This window comes from Carassius auratus, chromosome 15 (assembly GCF_003368295.1).
Source record: "Carassius auratus strain Wakin chromosome 15, ASM336829v1, whole genome shotgun sequence".
Lineage (NCBI taxonomy): Eukaryota > Metazoa > Chordata > Actinopteri > Cypriniformes > Cyprinidae > Carassius > Carassius auratus.
The window spans coordinates 13,196,457-13,223,299 of record NC_039257.1 but is presented as its reverse complement, the minus strand read 5'-3'; the positions used below and the strand labels follow the sequence as shown (position 1 = coordinate 13,223,299).

General features: G+C 37.7%; 1 protein-coding gene across 6 annotated transcripts; it reads right to left on the bottom strand.

Moving 5' to 3' along the window:
• Nucleotides 1-734: 734 nt before the first annotated feature.
• On the bottom strand, nucleotides 735-26,483 carry LOC113115163 (rho GTPase-activating protein 32-like). Of its 6 annotated transcripts, none has more exons than XM_026282516.1 (22): nucleotides 26,236-26,483; nucleotides 23,281-23,477; nucleotides 20,838-20,925; nucleotides 20,654-20,748; nucleotides 20,477-20,561; nucleotides 13,467-13,553; nucleotides 12,183-12,320; nucleotides 11,084-11,176; nucleotides 10,464-10,586; nucleotides 10,303-10,380; nucleotides 9,808-9,889; nucleotides 9,446-9,595; nucleotides 9,238-9,340; nucleotides 8,616-8,760; nucleotides 8,434-8,516; nucleotides 7,882-7,989; nucleotides 7,650-7,795; nucleotides 7,341-7,542; nucleotides 7,107-7,252; nucleotides 5,982-6,056; nucleotides 5,054-5,704; nucleotides 735-3,516 (listed from the first exon to the last, which is right to left on the bottom strand). In XM_026282516.1, exons 2-22 carry the CDS (start codon nucleotides 23,367-23,369, stop codon nucleotides 1,250-1,252), a joined length of 5,034 nt encoding a protein of 1,677 aa, XP_026138301.1. In that variant the 5' UTR covers nucleotides 23,370-23,477; nucleotides 26,236-26,483; the 3' UTR covers nucleotides 735-1,249. The 6 variants fall into 6 exon arrangements, with proteins under 6 accessions (XP_026138301.1, XP_026138299.1, XP_026138302.1 ...); XM_026282514.1 differs by having other exon boundaries at nucleotides 23,281-23,462; XM_026282517.1 differs by having other exon boundaries at nucleotides 23,281-23,398.
• Nucleotides 26,484-26,843: the final 360 nt, after the last annotated feature.

Sequence of the window (26,843 nt, the reverse complement as noted above, 5' to 3'; positions counted from 1 at the left end):
GTTAGAGCATATGGAGGAAACTTCAATGCAGAAGCATCATTAGAGATGTCCTCCAGAGCTACAGTGCCCTCTGCTGCTCACTGCGCAGTATCTGCAGGGGACTGTCAAATATAATAACCATTGTCGGAGTTATTAATATTAATGAATAATAAAAAAATACATTAAAACGGAACAATAACAGGACTATATGTTAGAAATATAACTTCCTGACTTGAAGATTCAGATTAAAATGCTTTAGGGTGCTTGGTATAACAAGACTGCCCAATAAACCTTAGAACAACAGTAATCTAGCCAATAAAAGAAAGCAATTTGTCTTCATATGCTTATGATTCTTCAATTATTTGCCAGGCTTTTGTCAAAGAAACAAAACATAACAGTCTGCGCACTGAGTCATGTCATGCACAAGTCATGATTTTTAATAAATAACTTTAATGATAGTAAAGCAAAGTAAACACTTTTTTTTTTAAATGCACAGAATCAACTTAAATAGATAACAGTACATGCTTGGTAAAAACTAAAACAGCAGTTGATCAGAACATCATACACTCCATATGTTACCATGTAATGCTTACTGCCATTCAAATGAACGGTTTAGATGAAAGCTCACCCACATCTTTGACTCAATGAACATGATGAAATAAAATGAAAACTCATCATGTCTAAAGCGCCCATTGTTATAAAGTGCATGATTTATAAATGCAGAGGTAAAAACTTCTCGGGGGGTGGGGGGGGGGTTAGATTATGAACTTTCATGGTTATTCAGACCATATACGCTGATGTCACTGACATATATAACTGTTTGATTCCACAGTCATGGTAATACATCAAAAAACGTATACTCTTCAGCCAAAAACACAAGGCAATGGCTCCTATATATTGCACCTATGATGCATTCGAAAAGCCTTTGTTAATTTTTCTCATCATATTTTGAGTATTTTTGACCTCTGACCTCTAGTAACAAAATGACACAACTAACAGAACACACTTTAACAAATCAATCAGAGTAGCCATAATAACCAAATGCCATATTATGTGAGTGAACTTCCTTATTTAAGCAGTGTCTACTTAAGTTGTTTGAACTGTAATATATAGAGTATGCAGTGCATACAGTGAAAGACACCCTTCCGTGAACAAATAAAACATATTTTTTAAATATTATATTATCTGATTAACAATAGAAAACCACTGCCCTGCAGAGGTCATAAAATTCTGGTTAATTTGTTTTAGGTATTTATTTATTAAAAATCTGTTATTCGGCATAAATCTGCATCTCGGGTCTGAGCTCTGTCTGATGAAAACCTGTGTGGCCCACAGCTGTGGTGTACAGTCTGTTACTATGAAGTGGCATGCAGCCGTAGTTTCGGAAAACACCCGATCTAGTTCGGCTGGCCTTAGGGACTTTTGGATGTAGGGATACATAGCTTTCGGAATAGTCCGAGTGAGATGGCACATACATACTATGAGTTCTTGTCCTGCTTTGGGAAGAGAACGACAATCTGTGATCCCGCTCCAGAGTCATTTTCGCTTGACCAGATGGATGGCGTGTTTTGACACTCTGCGATCTCTTAGACCTCTGAGGGTCCCTGCTTATTGCACAAACGTACCGGTAGTCTTCTTTAGGGTTGCTTAGAGTCTTATACATCAGCCTGTCCTGGTTGCGGTTTGCAAGACCAAAACTATCGCTAGACCCTGTATGTTTGAAGTCAGGGCAGCTGTATTCCTTATGTAGGGTCAGGTTGCGTGGCAGTGCTGTGGACTCAAACCTGTGTTGAGGATAGTTGTGCATGGATCGACTCTGCTTCATTATAAAAGCCGATTTGGCTCCATGCCCACCGCCATGCCTGTCTGACTTTGAGGGCACAGGCATATCAGGCTCAGAAAGTGGGTGCTCTGGTGAGTAATGTGACACCATGGTCACCCTGTACTTCCCATCAGCCCCTTCAGTTGAAATCAGCATCTCCTTCCCAGAGTTTGACCTGCTCCTAGTGTGCATTGTTTCTTGGCACTGGTGGTCGCCTCTTACAAGATGGGGCTGGGACACAACTGGACCAAACGGCCTTTCTTTGGCTGTGTTTTCTTGCCTAATGGACTGACTGAAATGTCGATCAGATAAACCAGAATTAGAAACCTCGTAAAGAGAAGGGTTCTTCATTCTTGGCTGGAGACCAGCATCTCTGGTCATGAAATCAGAATCGTTGTTCACTGGGAGGTTGCGTAGAGGCTTGTGGTAGTTCTCGGTACTACCTATCACCTTTGATGAGTGAGAAGGCAGTTTGCTTAGCGTGTAAGAGAGAGTGTGTCCATGACTGTTCTCTCGGTATTGACTGTATCGAGCCTCTGAATAGGGGCTGTACCTGTACCGAACCTTCCCATCTTCAAAGTAAGCTCGCACTTGCTGGATGTCGGTTGGTGGTGGTTTTTGGTAAGGTTTGCTATGGCTGCCTTGACGCTGAAGGAAGAAAAACTTGTCCTCTGGTGGAGTGTGCACTGAACGCACCCTGCGAATAGTGGGGTAGACGGAGGCTCCATCTAATGGTGGATACCTTGGTCCTCCATGTTTATAGAGACTGACTGAGTAGTCTTCTCTTTGACCTTTATATTTAATGGACTGGTGCAGGGATCGTGGCGCAAGGGTATTGCAGTAGCTTCTTGAGAGAACTTTGGGATGGGGACAACCATCATCAGGCTGATAATAAGGGGTGCTTTGCCCAACTGGACTTGACCACTGTTGGGAGTAAGCAGACCTTTGGTCTCTTGGTTTGTACTGATACACCACACTCGGTGGAGTACTTGGAGCTTGTGGAAGAACTTCGTGCACTGAGGCAGGCATGGACGTTTCTGCCAATATGGCTCGAAAGTTGGCAGCATTAGCAGCCTGCTTGTTTTGCAGTGCTTCAATGGCTGAATGACTATCCAAGGAAGAGTATCTCTCTGAAGGAGTTGGTTGTAAACTTCCACGTAGTTCCATCTCGGCATCAAGGCTTGATCCACCTCCATCTGTACCAACTCCAACATGGCGGATGTTATCTCTCATTGTTGTGTGGCTCCCCGAAGCCTGCTGAATCGCTGGATTTCTGCGAGGACAGAAACCCTGAGAGGGCACATGGGCACACTGGCCACCAGCTGGTGCATCACAGCCATCAGAGAAGCTGAGTCCACTCTCACTGCCATGGCAGGCACAGGTGCTGCGTAGGCTGCCGGCATCTGTGTGGCTCTCAGTAGACATGGTGCTTGATGGATCTGGGAAGGTCCTGTTAGAAACATATCGTTCCTCTCTATCAGAGGACGTCTGTAGAGGAGGAGGAAATTGAAGTGTGAAGAGTGGGTTCTGATGATGAACTGGAGAAATAGGTGTGGGAGGTTCAGAGCTCCCACGTTTGCTGAGTCGAGTGGCCTGTTGGGCAGATTCAGCTAGTGCTAGAGCTAGCATGCGAGCAGCACTCTTTACTGCAGGCTGGGGAGTTATGAGAGACACAGACCTCACCAACCCAGGGGTGCATTCAAATGTCACTGCACCTAGATGAAGAAAAACAAACCAAAATACTTATAAACAGAGGAACACATAGCTAAAATACAACTTAAATATGTGGTTAAATGCATGGTTAATTTTCAGTTTTTTTTCTTACAGATATCCTGTGCTAAACATATTCTTTAGGTAAAATACTAGCTTAGCTAAGATTGTTAGTTTGGTCTCATTGACATTATTAGTCTCGATCCCAGCATATTCCTCTTTAAGGAAAATGCTAGCTTAGCTAACACTAGTCGCGTTGCATTACCATTCAAATTGTGCAACCTGAAAATTTCAAAATTAATATATGCTTAATATATTAATATATACTGGAAATGTGTCAATTTCGCAAAAACTCCCAAATATCACCAAAAAAAAACAAAACAACAAAAAACACATGGTTTTTTTCAGGAAATTAGAAAAAGGAATATATCACAAAACTCTAATGGTAATAGATTTTTCTGCATTTGGTCACCTGGCATACTGTATGTAAGTCACATGATCATTCTTTAATGTACTATAAACACCAAGAAACACCTCATACATGGTTGCTTTCAAGTATTAAGGAGTTTCCTTGCCATTAATGCTTGGATAACCCCTTATTTACACTGCACAGGTCTGTGGTGTATTAGGCCGGGTTCAGACTAGACAATATTTTTTGTCGGTCATGATAGTCACTGTGTCAGATTGCATGAGTTTGACTCCCCCTTGTTGAGTCATGGACAAGAAACATATCAGACTACATGTTGCTTCCCAACCATTCATCGCATGTCGTCTTTAACAACACGTGTGATGTCAGAGAGAAGGCGGAACTAGCATCTGCCTTACGAAAAAAAAGAGTGTAAACATTGCTGAAGCGCTTCTGCTATCATTCACCAGCATTTTGATTTTTGTTGTTGTTGTTCTGTCGTGATAGTCCCTTGATGACACTTTTGCCGCAGCTCCACGAACATTTCCTTCATCTTATAATTCTACCTTGCAGTTTCCCTTAAAATGCATTCATACATCTCCTTTGATTAAAAATAATAGCTAGTGCAGTGTCTGCAATATACTTAAACCTACCAACATCCCTTGCCATGACTTATCGCAAGAGGAATTTTTTTTTTTTATTAATTATTATTGTTAAATGGAATCTTCGTCAATTCGCAATAGGTTTTTATTGACATTTAAAAATATTGCAAAAGATTTGCACAAATCTGTAATGGAAATCTGGCTATTGTTAGAATGTTTTCTCTTGCAAACATTCCTAACAAGGGGTATTCATACCCTTAAGCTGGCTGCGGGGAGAAGTTTTGATTTTGTCTTGTTAAACTAATATAACAAAAAGTAAAACATTGCGAAAAAATATTAGGGCTGTAAAAATAGTTGAGGTTCTTATTTTTTTTTCTTTTGTAATTAACAGCTTAACACATTCTGTAACTGTTTTAAGGAGAGTAAACAAAATAATGAGTGTAAGTGTTGCGTTAGGCAGTTTTTGTGGATGACACTTGTAGTGGAACATATTGATAATTTCATTAAATGTATGAATACAAGAATGGTGCTGACCTGAGTCGGCTCTTCTGTGCTCCTTGACTTCTGTCGATCTACTTTCTGCTTTGCAAAAGCTTGCAGAACGCTGATGGCCTTGACCACCTTTTGTGGACACACTGGGCTTTTTCACGAGGGCCATAATGTCAGAAGGGCAGGACACAGTATTACTCTTTGCCACTGAGCTCTTTCCAGTGCTCTCATGGCCAGTCTTAGAGGTGCCCAGTTCCAGATTATTTAAGGTGACTGGCACTTCAGAGGGTTTGTGATTTGCATCTTCAGAGCGCCGTGGGATAAGTTCAGGTTCCTGGGAGGGACTTGTGACTTTGTCTAAAGTCTCCGACTCTGTATGGCTGCTCCCCACCTTCCTTCGACTACCTCTTTTCTTACTGTCAGGTACAGTGGGATCAACCAGCTGTGTGGACTGAAAGGCCAATGGGTCTATGTCTAAGGTGGCTATGCCTATAAACTCAGCATCTGCTGCAGGGTGAGGTGGAGATATAAGAGCTGGCACACAAGAGAGAGAGGAAACCATGTCCTTCTTGTGGTCTTTGAGACTGGAGCGAGAATCTCCAGTCAGTCTGCTGTCCAGCAGCTCCTCATTGAAGGAGATTGATAAAGCATCACTGGTGGAGAGTGGTCGACGTGGACGATATAAATTTGATCCACCTGAGTCAAAACATCAGAGATCAGCCTATGGATGAGTAACAACTGTAAAACAGCTTGTATTAAAATTTTATTAAAGGTTCTGTGAGGTTGCCCTTTCTCCTAAATCACACATAACAATAGCATGTCAGCAAAAAACGGAGACACATTAAGTCACAGAAACAGATGTGATATATCAGGAAGCATACTTCAGTGTTATGTGGCAACTGTGAGTCGTATAAAAAAAAGCTTATAACACATTTAAGTATGGAAATGGAAAAAAGCGAAACATGATTTTTACCCTCAATGTTATGTGAAGAGGACAGAGATTCTTCACTTTTAGCAGATCGTAGTGTTCCACTGTCTCCTCTTCCACCTATTTTTTTTTAGGTAATTAATACTTTTATTCAGCAAGGATGCATTAAGATGATCAAAAGTAACAGTTAAAACTTTTATATTCCTGGTTTCTACTTAAAATAAAATGCTGTTCTTTTGAGCTTTCTGTTCATCAAAAATCCGGAAAAGTATATTTCGTAACATTAAAGGGATAGTTCACGCTAAAATGAAAATTATGTTATTGATTATTACTCACTCTCATCTCTTTCCAAATGCTAAGACCTTTGTTCATCTTCAGAACACAAATTAAGATATTTTGGATGAAATCCGAGAGCTTTCTGACCCTCCATAGACAGCAAAACAAATGAAATATTCCCAGGTCCAGAAATGCAGTAAGGACATCTTAAAAACAGTCCATGTGACATCAGTGATTCGATCGTAATTTTACAACGCTATGAGAATACTTTTGTGATTCGGTGGAGAAGAATTGTTGAATAAAATCATTCTTTTTGTTTTATTTACAGATATAAAGTATTCTCGTTGCTTTGTAGAATTACGGTTGAACTCCAGATGTCACATGTACCATTTAAACGATGTCCTTACTACGGTTCTGTGCCTTGAACATTTCAATTGCATTGCTGTCTATGGAGGGATCACACTGGAACACATATTAATTTGTGTTCCAAGGATGAACAAAAATCTTACAGGTTTGGAAAGACATGAAGGCAAGTATTAATGACAGAATTTTCATTTTAAGCAGAACAACTGTTTTCAACGTTGAAGAAATGTTACTTGAGGACCACATCAGCATGTAAGAATGACTTCTGAGGATCACGTGATGTTGAAGACCAGAATAATGATGCTGAAAATTAGATTTTTCCATCACAGGAATAAATTATATTTCACACTATTATACAATTACAGTAAAAACAGTTTGGAAAATAGTTCTTTCTAATGAACAGTTCCCTCTTTTTTGGGGGGGCATTATGTATAATGTGAAAATTATAACTAAAATGCATTCTAGGTTAGGCAGCTCACTAGGATTTGAAATGAATACAGGTTGATATTAGGAGGAGAGTCAAAGCTGTACCTGGAAGGGGAGTGGTTTTCATCTCATTGGGTTCACTGGGATGACGGTGGAGTTTGGGCTTGGCAGTAGCAGAGGACTTTCCCATATTAAAGAAGGAAAACAAGTTTCCCACAGGAGACTTCTTCGCCTTGGTGGAGCCTTTTTTCCTACATTTACCAGCAACAGTAAGCGGTTACTACCTTTTTCTAAATGATGAAAATAGCACAATACTAAAACCAGTCCACACTGACAGACCTCTCAGAAGGGAAGTCGATGACGGTGTGGAACTTGCCCTGCAGTGCTGCAGGCCCCTCTCCCACATCAATATACTTGCTGTCCGGAGACACCGGAGAGATGAGCTGGGCTTGAGTCCGGGCCTGGGCTTCCTCTAGAGAAAGCAGCTTGGTGGATGGAGAGCTCACCAGTAGAGACTTGGGTCGAGCTAAAGTAGTGTGGCCTGTGTATTCAGGTTAGAGTTATGAGCTCATTTAAAATCCTCATTAGTAGAGCTTCATCTAAAAATCAATTCTGGTGGGAAGGGAACTGCAGAGGCTCATTTCTCACCTGTGCTGTGACGGATCAGAGTGCTGAGTTTGGGACTGAACAGAACGTCGACGTGATTAAGGATGAACTCTACAACGACCGACTGAACACGCACTTCCATGAAAGCAGAGGTGCCGCTGAAACACGCCGACTCAATCTGTTTAGACCTGCAACAATTGAGGAACAAGGAATTAGTGCAACATTTTTGACACAAATCGCGTCTTTACCGACAATCTGGTTAAAACAAAGTTACCGGAGAAGATTTGGAGCCCAGACGATTGCAAGATTTTTGTAGTGCATGTTGGTGACGGCACTGTAAGTTCCCATGCAGGATAAATGTCTCATGAGGAACTCGAGAGTCCTGGGAACAAAGCATTAAGACAAAGATTTCATTATGTATTAATGGCACATTTCACCCAAACATAAAAATTGTCATCCTCCCTTGTCAATCTAAATCTTTAAGACTGTGTTTCTTTTGTGAAAGAACATTGTTGTCCAAAATAACCACTGGTTAGTGGTTTCCACTGACTTTGTATTAACAAAAAATATCGTTCTTCAAAACATCTGTGCTACACAGAAAAACTAAAGTCAAATAGGTTTGAAATGAGTAAGCTAATGATGACATAACTTTAATTTGGGGGTAAACCATCACTTTAAATCTAAACAGAAACACACATTTACATTATATGTCACATATTAACCCAACACCTGAGAACACACAAGAATGATGTGATCATCTGATGAAAAGAAGAGAAAACTGCACTTCTCTTTGTCATCTGTAGAGGATGCTGTGCGCTCATCTAACCTGTAGTGTGGTGGAGGAAGCTGCTGTATGACATCATGGACTTTGACCAGCCTCTCCTCTTCAGTGGCTGCTGATACAGCATCCTGGGAAAATAAGCCAAAGCATCACCTCTGTGTTCCAATACTGGTGCTCCACAGCTACAGAACATTAGAGTTTCCGTGTGGAAGTGGTTCGATGCTTACTGAGAATTTCTCATAGAGCTGGTAGGTCAACAGTGGGTTGGGCAGCTCCCGGAAGTAGAGTTTGCACAGTGATCCCACTGAATGAATGTCCTGGACGTAGTTGTCCTTAGTAAGATCTGGAACATGCTCCGAGTCAAACTCGTGCCTATAGACACAAGAGGGTAATGCATTTTTACTTGAGCCTGATCATTTTATATCTATATTTGACTAAAAACCTGAAAAAAAGAAAAAAAAGAAAGAAAATAAAACAAAATAAAATAAAAATATAATGGTTTCCAGGAAAATATTTAGCACAACTGTTTTCAACATTGATAATAATAAGAAATATTTATTGTGCAGCAAATCAGCATATTAGAATTATTTCTGAAGGATCATGTGACAGTGAAGACTTGAGTAATGATGCTGAAATTTCTACTGAATTAATGACATTTTAATTATATATATATATATATACAAATTGAATAATTTTTCTTTTTTTAATGCAATACTAAATATTTTCAAATAAATGCAGCTTTGGTAAACATAACACACTTACACTTATTATACAGACACCAAACCTTTGAACAGTAGTGCATTTTAATTTCTATGAACTGTCCAGGCATGAAAAATGAATAAACCTCACCTCAGTTTCTGAATGTTAGACGAAATCCCAGATAAGCGGTAAATTCCGTCCACGACTCCATGTTTCTCAATAAACTCAGTGCAGCTTCTGATGACCTGTGGAACTGTTGGAGCAACACATTAAATCTGCACTTTTAAATTACACAAGAACATTTCAATGAAATATTTAGATGCAATAAGCATCCCCTAACGTCTCTCTCTCCTCTCACCATCATGGCCCGAGTTAAGCAAATGCTCTCCAAGGTCACAGCCGAACACTCTCTCTTTCAGGATACCTCGTTGTTTCAGCTTCTGCTTGGTGGGACGCGACTTCACGAACGTGCGCAGAAATGTGATCAGCTTGCCATGCTTCTTAGACACTACAGAAAATTAAAATAACTTTTAAATCAACGCTGCCAACTTGTAACAAACCGTACCTCTAAATATGCTAAGGCTGACTTAAAATTTCATTTGTAACTGAATAAATTATAAACCTATAACAGAAAACTGATATGGGGGGAAATGTTTTCTTATGCCTTCAAACAAAGTCTTAGTATTATAAAATACTAAGAAATTTTTTTTTAAAGTGTACCTGGTTTGGCCAAAGAGTTGGTAACATTTGAGGGTATTTTCTCACTAATTAGTTCCACACATTCAGACGGAAAAAATCCCACCTGTGAATGGAAAAATAATAGACTGACTGAATGCTACATAGCTCACTTCATTTCAACAAGGGCTAAATTATCATAATTAGGCGTACTCTTTAAACAGTCTAAAATTTCTTAAAGACACAGCTGTGAATACGTCTGTGAATCCCTCTGTACATAAAATTTACAATCTTGCTGCAGCACAATATGATCCTGCATATCAGTAGCAATTACTCTATGACACATTTATCACCACTAAAATTCCTCCCTTATCAGCAATGGAGTAATATGACTGTAATGAGTCGATGTTTTGTCTCAGATGTGACATAAAAGCTGCAAAAACAAGTTTCAGATGTAAAGCAAAGTGGTGACAGTTTCCAACACATACAGGCTTTTTCATGAAACTCATAAAATAAAATAAAATAAAAAAGACAGCATACTTGAAATCCATGTTTGCCCCTCCACCAGCCAGTGTCTTCTTTAGGAGGCATATCAATCACTGAAACTATGTCTCCAACCTTTTGAAGAGAAATTATGTTTCAGTTACTAACGGCAAATCCAAAAATATTATGCAACTAAATAAAAAATTATATGTATATACCTCAAAAGACAGTTCGTCTGCTGCTTGGGCGATATATCGCTTTATGACATGGGCCGCAGCTACAGCGGGAACGTTAATAGAGGATTCGTCATGAACCAGCAGGTGATTCCCTTTGTTATCAATCTAGGAGAGTGAAGAAAAACGAATCAAATATATGAACACATGCATATATTCAGCAACCAATAAAACATCACCTTACTGTATGCAATGACTTCATATTTCCTTTAACGATGACTCGAAAGGTGCAACATCAGTGTGAAACACACACAATATGCTGGGAAAGAGCAAACCCATGCGACTGAGCACGCCGAGACAAGTAAAGTCAGGTGTCTCTTATCCTTGTTAATGACTAACTGCATATAAAAAGTGGGTGTGAACTGTTGTTTTATACACTAAGTCTGAAGTCTGTCCTAAAGTGGGATTGTGTTTTATGAGACACTGTGAGCAATTTACTTTTGTTAAAGCAAAGGTGGCAAACACACCTCTTTTGTTAAACACACCGGACCATGGTCAATTCACTGCCAATCGTGTCTATATATTAAAAAGGCAGGATTTGGGCAGGCAGCCACAGGAAGCATTCAGGTGTAGTGTAGGTTAAAAATCAGGAGTGACATCAATACCTCCATCCATGTGAGTGCTGGCCCGCAGTTGATCTTGTTATCAGCGATGGCTGAGAGACGGGAAATATACGCAGTAAGCATCTGGGAAAGTGTCTGTAGAGAAAGAACAGAGACCGAGCAGGGATAATAAACAAAAAGACACTTTTCAACACTCTCAATGTGCTTGCTTTGAGATATAAGCCTTTGATCCAACACAATAGCTTGCTTCTAAAGCCTAGCGGGTGGCCTTGTTGTGCGCTATCCACAGCCATCTACTGTACTTTCATCAGTTAGGGAGCTATCTAACTGAAATGACCCTCAAAACAGTGATTTAATATGATCTATATAGGCAGCAACACAGTGTGACACATACATAGTCTCTGTAAAGGAAGCATGTGTGAGTTTGATGTTAGCATGTTGCTAAGCTAACTACGCAATATGTAGCTCCACCACTTTTCTGTTTTCTGTCTTCCAGTTTGTATTTCCACAGTGTGAAGGTAAGATTTTACAAATATATGAATTGTATGAATTCCGGTTTACTGCTATTTGTTATGACGTCTTCAAACATTACGATGCTCATGATAACTTTTGTGAACTCTACAATAAGTAAATCCACTTCACCAGCTAATTACTCTTCAACAGTGATGCTATGGAAATATATAGATTTTCTGCAATATATGCACAACACACAAATATTGCAGGAGGTGGGCTCCAGAAGGAAAAATTACATTTATTTTCTTCATAGGGAAAGTGATTTTTGACAATAATCTTTTAAAGACAGGCCTACTATGAGCTTTGAAGTTGTTAATCGATGGTATATGCTTTTGTTGACGCCCAAATTCTCAAGCAAAGTAACTTTGATACTCTCTGTTTCCATCAGCGCCAAGTTGTGGAGACACTGTGCATTTCGTTGTGAAAGCGAAACTAGTTTGTCCATCCATCCACATGAGGATACAACTAGAAATCAGTGGTAAAGTTGTATTTACAACACTGTTTGCGGAACAGTTCAACACAAATATTCAGATGTGTGCAGCGCATTTAATGAATTTTCACTACACTGGGACTGCCTTCACCAAGGATACATGTAGACAGTCAATATATGTGTGTGTGGTGAACCAACCTCGGGTTTGTCCTTCAGGATGTCTAATCGGGGCAGCTCAGGAAGCTGAGAGAATCTTCTATCATAGATACAGAGGTGAAGATGCTTGTCAAGAACACGAAACTCTTTGTATGAACGCCTCACTGTCCACTTACGACCCTAAGACACATGAAAAGCAATGAGAGTGAATGTAGAAGATCAGTCATTCTTAATAAAGAAGAGAGAGTTAGACTGACTTTCGGCTTTAAACATTTTTTAGCAAGAAACTAATTCAGCAAGGCCTCACTAAACTGGTCAAAAGTGACAGTAAAGGCATGGTTAAATATTTCAAATAAATGCTGTTAGTTTGTCCTTCATAAATGAATCCTGAAAAAACATTAAGCAGTTCAACTTCTCAAGGTTGACAAAGTTAGTAAACATTGATAATAGAAAGAAATGTTTCTTGAGCAGCAAATCAGCAGATCAGCATGATTTCTGAAGGATAATGTGACACTGAAGACTGACAGTAATGATGCTGAAAATTTAAAAAGCTCTGCCATCGATGTACTAAATTACACTATAAAATATATCAAAATAGAATAAATGATGTAAAATTTCATGGTTTTTCTATGCATTTTTGCTTCAATATGTAAACAATATCTACTTGGATATGTCCACTGTAGTCTAAGCCTATAGCAGAATCGTAAACTCTCTTTTGGTTTATACATCTTTGGTTCTTTCATTGCATGGTAGCATCATAACACCCAGTGTTTGGTTAAGGAAGCTGAATTCAGTAGCTTATGTCTGTGGTTTGCAGATTTCATATAACTGTAAAACAATGAGACTTGCTCCAGTGGTGGAACAAACGGTTCAGAAACAGCACAGCGGGACTCTTCTAAATCCTTTCAGCTTTTAGAAGCACAAAAACTGCCTTTTAATTCATATTTTTAGAAATTCTGTGGACGACTGTAAAAACCCTCCCAGAGCCCCATTGTTTTAGTAAGAAATGCAGGACCAAGAGTATTTATATTTTCAGTTTTGTCTTCATCTTGGCCTCAAAATCCTCTTTTAAAATCCTGTCTTTTCCTAAACCCGGAAACATTCCATGAAACAGATAAATTGCTGTCCAAACTGCATGCGGCTGGCCGGCCTGTTTGATCTGAAGCTCTTAAAGGTCTTTTTATAACTTCACCATTTTTCCAAGGCTTAGCTTGTACTCAGTTGCCATAACAAATCAGTGATGCTGGGATGAGATTTCTTCTGCTCTGTCACACAGAAAGGGCTACAGAGGTTCTATGTGAAAATTACTCTGTGAAACAAGCTTACCTGGCAACAGATCTGGACCAGATACACTGACTCCTTTAAGTCCAGGCCATTGCGTGTGAAGTCGTTCTGATCCTCAGATAAAGACAGCTGTGGAGAGACACAGAAAGCAAGTCTGAATTTTCACTATCCTTTCATTCGCCTATAATATATGCTACAACAAATGAACAATATAATGTCAAAGGGAGACAATAAAAGCAATAAACATTGTTACATATAAACCACACATCACAGTGCTCCATGTGGCACCAAAAGTTTAAAATTACGGCTTTAAAAAAAATAAAAACTAACCAAAATATTATCGTGGCTATAAAATTATCATTTCGGATTATTCTCGGTTCGATTTTGTTTATTAATGCTGATCTTATGTTGACTTTTAACATTTAAGCAACACAGCTAAATATTTTATAAAAGGCAGCTTGGGTTTCTAATGATAAATAATAGATATTTCTTAAAATGTAGTTTAAAAAAAAGCATTGTGACATTTCAGGCATCAGTGATTTCATGCATCTATTAAATAATCACCTCAAGAGCAGTTGGTCATTGCAAACAGAAGAGTAAGTAAGTTGTGAGAAAAACTGGAGCAACATTTATATGCTATATATACAAAATTCAAACATGAATTTTCAATCAAAAGTTTTTAAATATCTGTTGGGCAACTGTATAATGGCATTTAAATGTAAAAAAAAAAAAAAAAAAAATCTGATATGAAAAACAAATATACTAAAGTAAAAAAAATATATACTAATAACATTGTCTTCTTTAACCACTTCAAATCCAAAATTTAGCCTGCACTAAAAAACTTTCAGCAAAATGCAAAGACTGTAAAACATTCAGGGCAAAGACAGAAATGTGAAAACAGTAGAAGAAATTGACTTATTATAGCTGAAATCATGCTATAAAAACATAAAAATGAAAAATGGCAAATAAAAAGCTTGATGAAAGGTCATCAGCTCCAGAGAGAGAATGAGAGAAATGCAGACACACTCCTGCTGCTGGGAAAGCAGTTGTAGCACAGCTGAAACGTGACAATGGATTTTTAAAGGCTGCTAAAACAGCAGACCATGATGACTGACCTACAGACAACAAGACATGTATACACCACAGAAAGAAGAAATGGCTGCAGGTACACCACCCCTCAAAAGCACAAAGCCAACACATCAGGGAAAATTCCCAAAACACTAGTGTAGCAGTTCCAGTGCTCAGAAGTTTCCACAGCTGCTGGTTGAGACCAACATTATATGTTCCTCCTCTATAAAACATCCCAACATCTACTTGTCCCTGAAAATGTAAGCCAACCCATGAGCCCAAAAACTGATGTGATTCAGGGGATTCGATCTGCAAATTAAACATCCAGTAAGGCAAACTCCTTTGTAGTGTCTGTTGTAATTTACTTCTCTGCATCATCTCAGTAATGCAGATTCCCCATGCATCATTCAACACACACACATCAGCCTCCACATCAAAGACAAGAACTGCATCCCTTTAATTGATAGAAAATGCTGAGCCACTTCAAAGATGCATTAAACAAATGAAAGCATTGATTATTTATAGAAAGAACTAACAGAAAAAGACAAGCTTTAATGACCTACTTAAGCTATGAAGTTCAGTAGAGTAATAGAAACATCAACATCTTTCACCCATGCACAAATTACTGGACACAAGTCCATTAAAATAATGTCAACATTAATATATTCCTACATCCTAATACATCTGCTTGAATTTAAAACGTGGATCAATAAATCTGGTTACGAAACACAAAAATGGCCAAACAATTATTTTAAAATACATTTTCTGGTTTTATTTTCCAGTAGAAATAAGTACAAATTAAATGAACTTAAAGTAGATTTACTTGAAATGCAAAACAGTGTAAAATATTAAGGCTCATTTTCAGAGATTATATCTTAAATCGAGCTTATTCTTGTTGTAGAAAAAATGTGACAAAATCTAGTGAATCAAATTTGTCAATGAGGTAAGAAAAATTAAACGTAATATGATGACAAAAATAAACAATTATAAAAAAAAGTCTCTTACACAATTTCTAAAGTACAGCAGGGAAAAGACTAATATTGCAACTACAGAACATCACACAAAATATGTCATATGTCAGTACATATACATTTTTTTGTATGTTTTTGACACTACACTGTATGCCAGCAGAACCCCATGACAAAGCAGCCAACCATTTCCATATATTTATTCCTCTCCTAATGAAATAGGATGGATACTCACTGAAACGCCTTCGGTCTCGTCTTATCGACATGCACAGGCCGATTCTGACAGATCCAACCAGATAGTTCCCTATAGTCTTGCACATGAGCCTTTCCTTATTAAGCCTCTCTGCTGATGTTCTGCACGGCTGCTGCACGCAGACGCAGTAACCCGTCACACACACCCCCACAGACCAGCAGCCTGTGCTCAGTCAGCCCAGCTCATCGAAAACAAACGGCCTGATTCACAGCAGAATGAAAATCAGCAGCGCGCTGCAGTCAAAACACGTCCTGTCTGAGACACGGACCTTTTCCCGTCTTCATCTCCTGCAGTAGAGGGATGTGCATGATGCTGTGTCTAATTAGAACTGAGGAAGAGGACAAATATAGAAATGGAGCGCCCTCTCGCTCCACCATCTTAGCCCCTCCCTGTGCTGGATGTTGGTCCTCCCTCTGAATCCATGCAGAACAGAGCTGCGCTTTCAGATACCGACCTCAGAACAGGAGGACATGTGCATCGATCTTGGATGTTGTTTGGAGTTTAGTGCAGCAGTGTTTAAAGTGGTTGTGGGATTTTAACATCAGGCATCTAATGGTTACCCCAAAATATTACCAAAATTGCTTATTTTACAAAAGTAACTATAATCATATCACTGCATCAGAATATTGTAGAGATTTGGGGTTGGCTCATTTCACTCGGCCTAGCAAGCAGACAATGAATGATGACATTTCAACTTCCTACCCATGCCCTAGCAACCAGTTACAGAGCCTTAGCAACCAACCCATAGACTTCCATTAAAAAGGTGAGAGGTATATCTGTGGAACAGAACATCGTAGAGACAAGTAGGTGGCCTCTTTTGACTTGTGGCATGGGGGTTGGTTTATATCATACATACTGACAAGCAGCCTTTGGAATGTCATGATTGGCAGCTGCCAAGCCACTCCCTAACAACCAAAAAGAGTACCCTAGCAACCATTTAGCAAAACCTATATCTTGTAAAGACATGGCACTTGGCTCTTTTGACTCATGTTAGCAAAGACGACTTCCAATATGCTACACATGCTAGCAGTGAACAGTCACATGCTAACAGAGATTAGCTTAGTGTTAAAACGTACATATCTAGTTATTATTATTATTATTATTATTATCATCATTATTATGCTTAACTAATAATTCTGCACCAAATTATTACAATTTCCAATATTTACAATTTCCAGGCTCACTCTCTGATGATGTTTTTGTTTAAGAAAAATGTATTTGATAACTCAATAAAAAAAAACATTTCCATTTCACATTTCCCTTTCAACATTTCATTTCAATGACATTTAAAGACTTTCTTTTTTTGACATATTTCTGAAACAGGAAATTAAGACGGGACATGGTGTATAAAAAATAAATAAAAAAACATTCGCACAGGGTATCGGCATCAGCGCTTGACGGAGGTCATGTCTGAAGCTAACACACACACACACACACACACACACAGGTGCATGCATCTCAATAAATTAGAATGTTGTGGAAAAGTTCCATTTATTTCAGTAATTCAACTCAAATTGTGAAACTTGTTTATTAAATCCAGTGTACACAGACTGAAGTTTCTGTCACCAAACCATTCTAATTTATTGAGATGCACCTGTATTATATTAATTATTATTATTATTATTATATAATGCCTCTGCATTTTAAAACACCACTGGACGCCACTGATATATACACACACATACATACATAAATATATACATATATACATACGTACATATGTACTGTATACACACATATGTGTATGTGTCTGTGTGTGTGTGTCTGTCTATGTATATATATATATATATATAAATAACAAATATTAATTTAAAAATTAAAAAAAAAAAAGAATACAAATTGCAGTTTTGGTTTAATAGTGCAAAAATACTTCCTGTCATTGTCTGGATGTGATAAACAAACTTAAATGAGAAATACAAACTGCCCAATGAGCCCATGTTTCTCTGACCAAAACCACTTAAACTCACACTGTAATTATGATTTTGCCACTAGGAACTTCCCATGAGTCATCAATATTTTTGGTTCATATTCCCAGAAGAGAAAGACTATACATTTGAAAGGGAGTATATTATTTTGACAACTTCAAGAAGTACACTCACTTACAGAACAGATAACCTCAAAACAGTGAATGCTGTGGAGAAAATGCCACTTTGTAACTTTACCATGACAGACTCTGCCTAACCACTGGTTTGGAAAATTCCTCAGGAAAAAGCATGCCAATTTTTTTTCCTTTAGCTGAATCTATGAAAATCCCAGATCAGCTCTAAACGTCTTGCAATACAGAATAAAAGACATAAGCGCATTTAAGATTATAGCACCTGGTCTGGTATTTCCAACGGTTGATGAAAATGGGTAAAAAGCAGACACCAAAGGTCAAAGGCCACAGCTTTATGTCACACAATCTGTGGATTAAAATTCCACTTGTATAATAAATTGCAGAAAATCTTTTTCAGTAACAATAATCCACCAGGGAATTCCTCAAGTTACTTAAAAGCTAGAAAGAGTAACCCAGTGTTCATGAGTTGACCTTTTCTCCACGGCTAATCTACAGTGCCATAAATTACACAAGGGTTGTCAGCAATTCACTCACGTCATGCATCTTCTCTTAAAGACGCATACCAGGTTTATTCCTACTGTATGTTTTTGAGATGAGCCCAAAGTCTTAGAGAGCAAAGTTAATCAGACTCCACTTCAGTCAAAAATATGATAAATCATAATCCAGCGTTGACCTACTTCATAAGCATAAATCCTGAATCCAGATCCATCTATATCATATTCTACAAGACTTCATGATCTTTAGTTTTCAGTAAAACTGACTTGATGCCTTGCAGTTTCACTACAAAACCATGATGTTGGTCAACCTTGAATATCAGTATATCAAGACCTCCCTTCTGTCCGAGACGATTTATAGTGGAAAACACACAGACTTAATCAATGCCCCAACCAGCTGCTCATATAGAGACGAAGGTGACTGTTCTCAGATCAGTGAAAGCTCATTACAGCATTACCGAATTTGGCCCAGTTCTTTGTCCGTCTCCATCTCTCTCTGCATAGGGAGGAGGTAGGGATCCTGAACGCTCCTCTGTAAACCTGAGCCGAGGAATGTGGAACATGCACACCACCTCTGGGAATGCAACAAAGGTCTACATAAAGACGCCACAGAAGGGATGTTAACTCAATACCCTATTCTTGGACTAAACACAGACAAAGTTATTCTACGGTGGTATAAAACAGTATTCAGATACACAAACTACAATTCAAAATGTATTTAAGGCATTGGATTCAAAATATGGAACCAGAGTCAGCTGCAAACAAGTATTGTACTTGGTTTAGGATAGATATTCATGTTTCACCAAATAAAATGCTTATTCAGTTTGAATTTAACATTACTGAAACCTAAAATAAGAGTTTCTGTGTGGTGTGATATCAGAGCAAATGACCAGAGGGGGAAATAAGCTTCTGTCTCACATTTCATTTATTTTTTATTTGTACAAAAAAGCACACGTTATTTTAAGTATCATACTATTATAGTTTTTGTTCATATTTGTAATTTTATTTTATTTGTAGAATTTCTGCTTTTATTTGAATTTTCTGTTTGACATTTTAGTTTAATTTAGTTGTGTGTTTAAGTAATAATTACTTAGTTTTTTTCTAAGTAGTTTTATTCATTTTTATTTTTAGGTTTAGTTTTAGTTATTTACAACTAAATGAAAATGAGGAATGTTGCATTGTAAACTATCGGAAATAAAATAAGTCCATTTTATTTCAGTTAGCATTTATTCTATTTTAAGTAACAAGTTTATGGTTGTGGTTGTAATTTTAGTTAACTGTACTATTACCCCTGAAACACACATTCATGTTTACATAAATCCACCACAAAAAAATAAATAAATAAAATCCATCTGTATTTTCAAATGTAAAATTTTAAACAACAAAAACTGCTGTTATCCGTTACGCATTCATTGATATAGTATCCGTCAGCTGCTAAAATGTGCTCATGAGCTTTGAAAGCAACAAAAGAGAAACAGAACTAAAGGACATTCCTCATGAAACATCAAATTTCTTATTTAGCTGCCAAGTTTCGAGCGGGAGAGTATCTGGCCTCTGCACTCCTCCAGCCCCCCTCTCACAGTGTGTCAGTGTGACGTGATCAGGAGACTGAATGCGATCTAACAGAACAGGATTCTGTGCGACCTTGAGAGCTGAAATGCACAGGATGATGGAGGCGCAGAGCACAGAGCTGTAGTACGGGAGAGCAAACTTCCTGTTCCTCAGTTATGACGCCATACTCTGTTCATGATGCATCGAAACCAACACCCTCGGTTCTCAGAACAGTGTACTGTACACACAGCAACGACTGAGGAGGGGCTCAGTGGTATTTACTGCTCTCTGCTGGAACCCAACAGCATAACAACAAAATCTGGTAAAATAGAGGAGTCAACGGTTTACAAATATTGGCATTATCTGATGAAATGGACAATGTTAATGTTAAAAGACGTTTGCATGAATATAACAGCTTGGGGAGGAACAATGCCGTTGAAATCCAAACAGCTAGCCAAGATGTTTTCCGTAGTTTAGCATGTAACCTGACAGAGACCAATGTGTATGACTTGTAACTTAAACCCACAGCCCTAATTTCAACACGATGGATAATCTGCCACCAGTGAAACCAAGACCACAGCCAAGGGCCTAATTAACACATTCCCGTCAACCCTGAGTGATCATGGCCCTCAGCAGGACTGCATTTCCCATAAAACCCTCACCTGCACAGAGCCAAAGTCAACATGCTCATAGTGGAAGTGGGCACATTCTGCCAGCCTTGGAAAATGGCCTTTGGTGAGGGACAGTCTGCAAAACAAAAAGAGCTCATCAGTATTCTGCTCCGTGGGTCTGGAAGAGACTAAACCAAGAACCCTTCCCTTGAACATATAAACACCTACTTTTTGACGTTCTTGACCTTCATGCTGGCCGTGCTGGCACATGAGCGCAGAGAAGATTCGGCAGGCAGTTCAGGGACCATCGGCACTCCTCGTGCCTGCATATACGAACACACACATGTAAACAAACGATTACGCAGAACTCTGAACGCATGAAGCGTGACATACATAAAGCCAGCACACGCACCATAACAGCAATGGCGTCCTCCCAGCCTGCAGTCTCTGCTGGCTGCAAGCTCCTATCTTCCTCCCCCTCATCCTCCTCTGGGTGGGGCCTTAAAGAAAAGAGAATCAGAGAGGGGTATGTTGAAATAAGCTGATGCTATGACATACATACATACCCCTGCATGGCATCGCATCGCAGAAAGCAATTACACCAATGAAATGAGCTAGGATTGTTTTAAAGGAATAGTTCACCCAAAAATGTTTCGGACCTGTTCCACTCTTCTGTAGAACACAAAATAAGAGGTTTTGCAAAAAGTTCAAGCTGCTCTTTTCCAACCAATGAAATCAGTTAGTGACCACGGGTCATCAACTTCTTAAAAAACTCCTCAAAGGGTCTTCTAAGGCTAACAACAGGGAACAGGCCAAAAAATGACCTTATTTGCGATCTTAACAGTTAATATTTTTGGGGGGACCTGTGATACTTTGCTAAAAATACTAAAAAAAAACAAAAAAACTTAAAAAGAACACCGTTTATTCAAAATATAAATTTTGTGTAACAACATACACTAGTATTTAAAGCAAAAAAAACTATTTCTTATATTCTTTCTTATATTGTTACAAATATTTCTGTTTTAAATAAATGCTGTTCTTTTTAACTTTTTATTCATCAAAGAATCAAAGAAAAAAGTATCACAGGTTCCAATAAAATATTAAGCAACACAACAGTTTCCACACTGAGAATAAATCAGCAAATTATAATGATTTCTGATTTCTGTCCAGAGCATTACCCAGTTCACCCTGCAGCTAAGAACATGGCCGAAAGGGTCGAAACAAGGAGACGTTACAGAAGATCAGATTAGTGGCAGTTAAAAGCACACTATTGTATGTTTTGTGATACACAAGGATATCGCTTCAATCAGTCACTCAGGCAGTCACAAATGAATCCACCCTAAATAACAAAGAACAGGGCTGAAGTGATACTTGAAATATGATGCACTACTGGGGTAAGGAAAGGTGAGCTGGAACAGCTTTAAGGATTGGGAAGCCTTTAGAAGGGAAATAAAAGGCTGGAGTGTAGACGATTCATTCAGTAGACAGAAGAGAATCAGTGATTTTGTTCCAGAACATCCCACACTCTGTGAAACTGACCGATGATGCCTGATCCTGTTCATGGAAGAAAGTGGCAAAAATGACAGTCACAGGTGCAGTTCTAAATAACTAACTATGGGTCAATGATTAATGAGAGTGTTCACGGTGAAGTAGTTTGTATCATGTTTAGTCAATATTTAGACAATGTATTTGGTCTACTGTTTAGTCAATTAAAATTGTTGACATTTTAGTCAGATTTAGTCATGCTGCACACTATAATGGTTAAACTGCTAATCATTTTGATCAAAATTATAATTGCAATTATCATGACTGTTGCCATTTGAAAAACTGCTGCTCATGTCAACCAATGAACAGGATATTTGGATATTCTTTGGATATTCTTAAAAGAAAAGAAAAGAAAAGAAAATGTAGGATATTTATAATTTAATATGTTTCTGAAAAAATATTACACTGAATGACTAAAGTGTCATGTTATAAATTAAGTAAAAAGTAGTAATTTTAATTTATGTAATCTTAATCATTAGTTTAAAAAAGGTAAATTTTTCTGTTTTATTTATATCATAAATGGTTAATTTATAAATATCAAAAATTTACATTGCCATAAAAATGCCAAATTATGTGCTATTTTACTTTATTGATATTTTACTTGACGAAGGTCTACTCTGCAATGGTCTTTTTTTTTTTCGACGTACTGATTGAATAGCGTGATTTTAACCTGGGGGGGGGGGGGGTCAAATATATACGGTGTATATTAAAAAAAACAATAACAGTACATAATGTAGTACTTAATTTCAAGATTTTCCTCTCAAGACATTCTATTTTAATTTATCAGACTTATACTTTATTACGATATCAGAACAGTTATCACCCTGTTATTTTGTTTGTATGAATTACATATTTAATGAATGAATTAACAGATAGCATAAAAGATGTGTCATGTCACTGACTATAACGTTAAACCATGCCTGCTTCTTTTGGGATGTACAACACGTTCATTAATTAACTCTTTCCTTGTTATCATCTCTGTAGGGCACCAGTTGCACACAAATCCCCACTATAATTTACTCCTCAGGGGACAAATTCACATCTGCTGCATGCAGTGCTGCTGAAAAATGCCGTCTCAGAAACAGAATAAGGTGACTGGTCACATGACACACGAAATGCCTGTGTGTGCAAAAACCATGCACTGCACCTGATTATGCAGAGATTCAGTCGAATGTAAAGAAAATGCCTCATCTAACCTTGCAAGAGAAGCGCACGCAGGTAGACAAACGCTATACAGCATATCTAACCATAATCGAGCACCGCAGCAGCCAAGGCACACTGAGAGGTGAAGTACGCAGGCTGTTACTCACCCTTCACAGGGATCATGACTGCATGCGTCTCTCAGAGGTGTTGGAGCTCTGCTGTATGTCGCTGCTGCAGTCCCGCTGCACGCCTCCATGATACTGAGTCACTGCAACAGCTGCCCGTCTGTGAGGGGAGGGAGGAGACCGGACTTCAACATAAACCTCCAACCTCGGCAAAGGACGAAGGCCTGTGGCAGAAAAATCTACACATAATTGAAAAAGAAATAAACATGGAATTCATGGAAAATGCATTTGTTTTCCCCGATTAACCTCCCGACTGACAGCTATGGAGTTTTGTCCTCTGTTGAGGAGGTTATGTTTTAGCGATTACTCTGAGACGTTACATGTCACAGTTTTAAGTCTGGATGTCCCGTACAGAGCACATTCAGGGGCTTTTCAGAGATAACAAATGATTGGATGTTTCACCATGACCACTCACTCTCTTTGAACTTTAAATCAAAATATGACCTTCTGTTATTAAACTGGACATTAATTTCACACATGTCCACTGTAGAGGACACCAGGTCTTAAAGCATGTGTATTATACACATTTTTGGGAGACACAACTAATGAATGAAATACAGAACTACTGTAAGTGTTGAGGCAATAAAAAAATGTTTTGTTTGTTATATCTTTAGCAAGCATTTAGATAAACTTAACTAACCACGCTTTACACAAATGTTGTTACAACAGCTGAAAGTGTCTATAAAGGTACCAAATGATTAGTAAACATTTATAAATTAAAAAAATTACAAATCATGAATAGTTTGCAACTTATGGCAAAAATATGAACAAATAATTTAAAAAGTGATTTGTAAAGATGTGTAAATAGGATGAATTCAGGTCATTTTTGGGACAGCTTTTGTAATTGAGAGGACTACACATCAAGATACTAATGAAGTTTAATGACATTTGAAAGCATTAACTACTGATCTATTAAGCATTATGTAATATTTGTTACTAATTAATGAAGCTTTTACTCATTGCAAACCATCCGTAAAAATCATTTTGAAGATTTTTAAAAAGTGCATGATTGTGTGAATTGAAAATGTAATGACATTTGTCAGTTCCATTAATTATCTGTTAATCGTAAGGTAATGTTTAATAAGTATATTAGTAAACATTAACAAACACATTATCTCATATTTCTAGCTATGTGAATATATTTTTAATAATGATCTGCTATGCATTATTTGTCAATAGTTTGTCAGTGAAGTTGTTCTAAAGTGTTACCATTTATTCCAATATATAAATTTATATTATGTATATTATGTTGTTATGTATGTAAATGGTACATTTACTTACTTTACATTGCCATAACAACTTTATGTATACATATCACAATATGCAGTGTGCATGTTAAATTTACCAAAATAAATGTTATGCATGAACATGTTGGATTTATTTACTTACTTTATATTGCCAAAACAGCATTAAATGCTGCATACCATAATAGTGTCAAGGGCACATATATTTGTGTTGCCATTGCAACACAAATATATGTAAACAAATAAATATTATGTATTGTGGATTTATTTGTTTACTTTATATTGCCATAACAGTGCCAAAGGCTGTATCAATTTAAACAAATAAACAAAGTCTGTTATGTCTACATGTGGTAAAATAATTGCTTTTTATTGCCATAAATAATCAATATTAATCACAAGTGAATGTTCAGTGATGCATGGCCGTGATGAATACAGGACTTATATGAGACTTACACAACTATCCGCTATGACATCAATAATTCAAATGTGAAGAATATAAACAAAAGGAGTCCTGGAATATTGAGACACACCCACGGTGACAGTTGAACCACGACTGACATGCACAGAATTTAGGATCTGTTGGTTCTGATAGAGTAACGAGATAGAAACCACAAAATAATCCTCTCACACTCCAGCCCTACTGTCAGAAGTGCTGACAGGGAGAAGCTTGATGTTGACTCAGCAGAATGAGCCCTCCCCGACAGGAAAGACAGCTCCGTGTGAGCAAGCAGGCACCTGACAGAGTTCACTTTACCTTCACTACATAAGCACACAGTAGCTCTGGTGACTAATCCAAACCAATTTACACAGCCTGTGTGACAATATATCTCTTTTCAACAGGCTGCAAGAGGACGCTTTGGATTTCAGTATCAAAAAATATGAGCAACTGTTTGTGGTCTGTTTTCTTTGATTCACAACAGAATATAACAGGGTTGGAATGTCTGAAACTACTTTAAAATGGGATTTTAAATGTATTTTAAATATTATTTAAAATTAAATATAATTATTAATAATAATTGATTAGCATATTTAATTATTAGTATTATTATTTATTGTAACTTGTATGTGTGAGTGTATATATTATTATATATAGATTATATTTATGAATAAATATTTTATTTTTAATATTATAATTTTTTAATCCATTTTGTGTAAGGGACTGTCTGGAACCTGTACGTTGATGTGGTTGCTAAGCGACAGACTGTCTTGAAATTGGTGAGTTTTGGATCCTGGAATTCTGATGTGGAATGTTTACAAACAGGAAACAATTTTCGTGCACATGCAGAGGTTTATTGTTTAGTGACCAAGGAGGTGGAGAAGTACACCTTATTCTATAATTATGTTGAAATCTTGCTTTTGACTGGTAGTAATAAAATTAGCACTGTTGTCTAGTCAACAGCATGTGACTTTAGTACTTCCGGACAGGGTCTTTAGTGTTTAGTTTTTTTTTTTCTATAATGAAGACTCCTTGTATGGGTTTCTTATTAGGGCTAAACAGTTTTAGGAAGCTTGTTATTAACCACGGAAAGTGAATAAATTGGATGTATTAAAGGAATTTATAACGTCGCAGCTATTTGACCACTAGCAAAAAATACGCAATGTTTATTTATGGATATAATACTGTAATAGCTACAAGCGCGGATGCTTCCTAAATCGCCAGCGAACAGAGGAATGATCAACACGAGTTACTCACCTGCCTGTGATTGTATCAGCGTTACTTCCCCAAAACAAATCCAGCAGTAGTTTCCCTCTAGAACAGAGCCATTTTTTTTTAATTAATGTGAAAAAGAATCAAAGCAAAGCACCCTCCATCGCGTGTGAATGAATGAATGAATGAGCTCGGTTTCGAGGAAGGACACAGTAAAAGTTCGCTCTCGCGCGTCACCTGATAAACGGACTGCGTGTGTGTTTGGGGGCGTGGCCAGGAGTAAGGTGCATATCAGTAGGATTCATTTAACTCTTGCTTGTCCATAAAAGAACGCCTGAGATTTGGAGACAAAACTGACGAACATTGAAAACTTTACATATTCAAGATTAGTGTACAGTGGGTCTAAATACTTCCCTCCAGGAAAATGTGTTAATACCACTCATCTATAATAGAGCATGTTTTATAAAGATCAGTGGTTGATACATTCAAAATTGATGGAGAAATAAAATTTTAAAGAATTTACATATAAAGGGTTACATATAAAATCATAGACAAAGTGCATGTCATTTCAAATCTTGTGTATTTCTTTCTTTTGTGGAACATAAATGATGTATTTAGAATTACTTTTTTTTCCTTCATTCTTCCAAAACCCT

Coding starts and splice junctions, on each gene's coding strand:
- LOC113115163 (XM_026282516.1), bottom strand. CDS start 23,369: ATGGAGGCGTGCAGCGGGACTGCAGCAGCGACATACAGCAGAGCTCCA. Junction 13,554..20,476: donor TTGACTTTGGCTCTGTGCAG/GTGAGGGTTTTA, acceptor GTCTCTCCACAG/CTGTCTTTATCTGAGGATCA. Junction 3,517..5,053: donor GCACAGAAGAGCCGACTCAG/GTCAGCACCATT, acceptor TTCTTCATCTAG/GTGCAGTGACATTTGAATGC.